This window comes from Pteropus alecto, unplaced genomic scaffold (assembly GCF_000325575.1).
Source record: "Pteropus alecto unplaced genomic scaffold, ASM32557v1 scaffold160, whole genome shotgun sequence".
Lineage (NCBI taxonomy): Eukaryota > Metazoa > Chordata > Mammalia > Chiroptera > Pteropodidae > Pteropus > Pteropus alecto.
Genome location: NW_006429864.1, coordinates 4442547 through 4447697, shown reverse-complemented (window position 1 = coordinate 4447697; position 5151 = coordinate 4442547). Strand labels below are relative to the sequence as shown.

The window sequence follows — 5151 nt, the reverse complement described above, 5'->3', positions numbered from 1 at the left end:
TCACTTATAAGAATCCAACTTAAGGAAAAATCAGAAATGTTATCAAAGATATATTTAAAAAGATGTTAACTGCAGCAATACAGAGCGCAGAAATCATTGTAAAAGAGCCTTCTACCACTTACAGTACAATTAATATAATATCCAATTAACTGTTGCTAAATATCTCACAAAACAAGAAGTATGGAGCGAAGATGTCCAGGTTTAGTGTACCAGTTCAACGTTGTCACCAAGAAACCATGCCCTCTCTACCGCTCTAATTTGCGGATTCATAGCAGGTCTGCTTTCCGTCCTTAGTTATAGCAAGTCCTCACGGTCACAAAATGGCTGCTATAGTACACACACCCACATTTGAAATGACACAGTGGAAAGGGGGTCCAATAGCTTTCACCTTGCAAGAGTTTCTCTCACACACACACACACACACACACACAAACAACACAACCACCACCACCACCACCAAAAAACAGACAAAAAACACCCAGTGGAATTTCCTTTATATTCTACTGGGCCAAACAAGGTCCCATGTTTACCCCTAGACCAACCCTCTGATGACAGGGAATGGATTGCCGTAACTAATTCAGACCACTGGGGCTGGGATAAGGGTCGTCCCTCCCTGAAATCAAAGGTTCTCCTCAACCTCCACCCGCCTCCCATTTATTTCAACAAAATAGGGATTTTGACAGTAAGGAAGGAGAAAAAAAGGCAAGCAATGCAGGAGCTGCTATAAACCTAATTATTCAACAACAGAGAAATGGTAAAATAAATTATGGTATTTATACCATCAATAACATTTTTGGAGAAATTTTAATGATAGAGAAAAATGCTTTCAACATGATGTTGAGTAGGGGAAAAAAGATTGCACAAAAGAATGTATAAATTGATCTCTATTTCCTTTAAAATATATATATACAAATATAAAAGACGAAAAAAGACTGCAAGGAAATGTAATATTAACGGTGATCATCTCTGATTTACAAAAGTTTTTACTTTCTTAGATTCTTCATTACCTAATTCTTCTACAAAAAAATAAAAGAGAACTATTTATAACAAAAATTTGTACCAGGGGTTCCAGTAACCTTATTTTCATTCGACAAAAAACATCACACTGTTGCTTATCAAAGATACTGATAAAGATTATTGTTCAATATATACTTTATCACTGTAGCCTACAGAAGTTTATAATCTTAGTGGTTTTAAGTGACTTCCAACTAACATTAGAAATGTCCTACAGTTCAGATTTAAAACTACTATAAAATAGCATTGTCCTTTCAAAGTTTTGATTCATTTATCTCTTGAGGTATTCCAGAAAAATGCTTTAAGTTAGCCAAACATTAAATAACAGGATAAAACCAAATATAAACTATGATTTACTAAGATTCATTCATTCAACATATTAATAAGGTGCCTACTATGTGTCAGGCACTGTGCTAGGTCCTAATGTAAAGAATACTGCTGATAATAAAGAAATACTTTCATATTATACTGAATGAAAGATCTATTCATAAGTATATTTTTTTCTATTAGAATGCCAGCTCCTATAGATAGCATGCACCTTATTTTATCCTCAGAGCCTGTCAAAAGTTGATACTCAAGAAACGTTCAGATGAGTGAGGAACAAAATACATAAATATTCTAAATATACTATATGTGTATATGATTTTATACATTGGTGTTCTCATTTTAATTTCTTCTACTAAAAAATGGAAGGCAAATTTTTTTTTGAAAAGACAATATGATAAGTTCCAACATATCCAGTTTAATTTTTACCTCTATACTGAAATAGCCTCTGTCCACATAGTCACCCAGAAAGAGGTAGCGTGTGTTACTAGGTGATCCTCCAACTTCAAACAACTTCATCAGGTCAAAGAATTGTCCATGAATGTCACCACACACTAGGGAAAAAAGACAGGGTAAGGTGGAAAATTATGTCTTAGAAGAGAAAGGGCATTACACCAATAGGGATCGCAGGTTTAAATCACTTTCACTTTCACTAGACTGCTCTATAACTATAGTCCATCTCTCAATACTGAATGATCCTACTGGAAATGAGACAACTGTAAATTGTAAATTGAAATACGATTGTAAATTGTATTTCTTCAGTGAACAACAAACATACTAAACAACCTAAAACTGTCTCATAATTCCTAGAAAAATTATCGTATATTTGTTATTTGTGATCGTTTCTCAAATTAGCTCAAATCTAAGTGCCATCGTGCAAATATTTCTCATACCCGTGATTGGAGCATCTACTTCTATCATAGTCTTCTCTTGTCTCAGGATGGCAGCCCCATCATTAATTATCTTTAAGGCTACTTCCTCTTCCAGTCGCCCTTCTTTTACCAAATGGTTTTTCAAAACGTCAATTTTAGGTTTCCCATTCTCAAACACTTCCTTCAAAGTAAGCCGTTGGGTTGGAGGAAAGGGGACAGCTAGAAAGAGAAAAAAAATTATTTAAAATACTTAAATGTATAGAGAACAACCGTGAACACATTCCTTTAATGTAACAAATTAAACCTAATATATTACCATAATTCTCTATCCATACCACCAGAACTATGTGGGAAAAAAATCCAAGATACTGCATATCATAAATGATCGATTCTAATCTTTAAAAAGGCCACAGTTAAAGTCAGTCATTTAAAAGGTAGATGTGTACGTGTATATGTAAATTATAATGTTTTACATATAAACATTAAAGATTTGAAGTTGATTTGGTACACAAGCTAAAAGTGAGACAAGGAACTAGATAATACAAATATCTTTCATTTATGGAAAAGATGTTAAAAATGAAACTGGTCAAAGAAAATGAAGAAAAAGAAGTCATGACACTAAACAGGCATTTATTTCTTCCAAAGAACTGACTTAAGGAAACCATGTGTTTCAGAAGTTTGTCATTTCACGATCAGGGGAATCACAGTTGTATACTTTATTCTTAAATGGTAGTTACTTAAAATACTACTGATAACTAAAATACCACTACAAGGATGGAACTCTTCCTGAGAATAACTTGCTATAGTAACAGAACATAATCTTGAGAAGAACAGATATGGGAGGTCTAGTTGTGTTTTCCAATCTAGAAGGTTAACTACTTCATCTTATGCTGGATATAAAGTTTATATAGTCTCACGGTGAATTAGCAATTTTAACAATAAAATATTTTTGACACTTTAAAATTGGCTACCATTTCCCCATTTACCTATGTTATAATGTAGTCTACTTTAGATCTCCTGTGATCTGGTAGCCACAAGTCTATAAATCTAAAAGGAGGGGTTCATTTTAATTTGCGATTTATGTCTGGTGGTTCCACTTCTAGCTTTCTGGAAGTGTTATTAAGAACCAAGTCAAAATCTATAGGCATTTTAAAATTTTAGACTTGATTTAGCCATACCATTCATTATTTACAAGTAAAGAAAGTCCTATGGTAAGTGTTGTCATACTCTTTCTACCACTGGACTCATTTTGACTACTCAAAGCTCACTGAAAAAATGATAGTAGCTATTCGACCAGTCAATATTACCTCGAAATTGGGAACCACATATAGCCCAGTTTACCCAGCACAGTCCTAGATTTCAACCGCTCTCCTAGCATAATTGTTAATAGTGTCCCCTTTCACTCTCAAAAGTATCCCGATTTGAAAAATAAATGAGTCTTTGGATGGACTATCAATATACTATTTTAACAGGACAATCTATTTATAAATTCAAACAAAATAAGATATTATGGTGAGTAATTTAATCACCTGGTGAATCTCCAAGACAAGGTGAAAGGTTAATTCTGAACAGGTTTTCTTAAATTTTTATCAAAATGTAATGGTACTACAATTGTGTTTAACAATAACAAAAAATCTTTCATAGTTTAGAGATTCTTAACTGAAATATTTTCAGACGAAATTATATGCTTAGTATAATAATATTATACTAAGACAATGGGGGGACAGGGAATAAGCAGTGGTATAGATGAGTTAGTAGCTGTTGAAGCTGGGTGATGTTCGCTTGAAAGTTCACAATCCTGTTATGTCTACTGTTGTAATATGATTGAAATCCTTATAATAAAAAAAAGTATAAAGAATTACCAAAACTAAGAGTATAAGCTTTAAAGAAACTTTTTTTAGAGAAAATGACATGAGGCTCAACCAGGAGAGACACCTAATTTCTTATAGTTGACTTTAGAGAACCACCAGTCCTCTGAAATTTTAACCCCAAAAAATAGAGAAATGAAAGATTCCACACTTAACTATTCCCTTTTTCATGCTTAATTTACCCTTTTTTGGTTTTTAAACTCTTATTCTCAGCCTTTTGCCAGTTTTGAAATGAACCCCACAGAAAGTCTGCTTCTTTTTAATCTCCCACTTTGTAAATCAAAGAACCTGGTCAATAAACTAAGAACAACATGAAATAATATAAAATCAAATATGTTGGAATCATCAAAAAAAAAATCATAACAAAGGTAGTACCAGAGACAAGAGATCCACAGATATTGACTTCTACCAGTAGTAGTATTACTACCAGTAAAAATAATTTTCCTCTAATACTACTCACATGTAATCAGAGAACAGTTTACAAAAATAGAAAACACTTTTCTTATATATTATAAAAGTTATATAAGTAGAGGTGACAACAACCTAAAGAGCTCCTGAAGGAGAAATTCAGAGATATTTTCTCTTTCTCTCAAATTTTATAGTTACAATTTATTTAAAACAAAACAAGTAAACAAGTCACTTAGTTAAATGAAAACAAAAGCAAGTTTGAAATGGATTGAGAGGATTACGCCCAGCTAAGAGAAATGGGACACAGCTAAGCCAGGAACACTAAGGGGAATTAAGATTGGCTTGGGACATACATAACAGAAAGTTCCAGAAGAGTCCTAGGTTTTTAGGTTAGGGCAAACAAAATCAATATCTGTCAAATCGAGGAAAAAGAATCTTCAACTTTAAAGACATGGGTTCTATTTTCCCCAAGTTACTCCTAGCTATGTTTAGAAGCCCAGAATTCTTCCTCCCTTCTTTTACTAGATAGTTCTATACACACGGTCATTGAAGTTGATTCATAGAAAAGCAGAATCAGTCACAATCCTGAGAAGACTAAAGAAAATCCAGCTACGTTTGGTCATAAAGGAAATAGCAGGAACTTTCCAATTAAACTTTAAATCTCC

The 5151-nt window shown here is 33.2% G+C and overlaps 1 protein-coding gene across 2 annotated transcripts in view; it reads right to left on the bottom strand.

Annotated features, from left to right (window-relative positions):
- The window catches only part of PPP3CC (protein phosphatase 3 catalytic subunit gamma), a 70693-nt gene that overhangs the window by 41173 nt on the left and 24369 nt on the right, over positions 1-5151 (bottom strand). For both annotated transcript variants that reach the window (XM_006904382.2, XM_006904383.2), the window contains exons 2-3: positions 2232-2429; positions 1768-1892 (exon numbers count right to left, since the gene is read on the bottom strand). In XM_006904382.2, coding sequence (XP_006904444.1) covers positions 1768-1892; positions 2232-2429 — 323 coding nt within the window. The remainder of the gene's footprint in view (positions 1-1767; positions 1893-2231; positions 2430-5151) is intronic.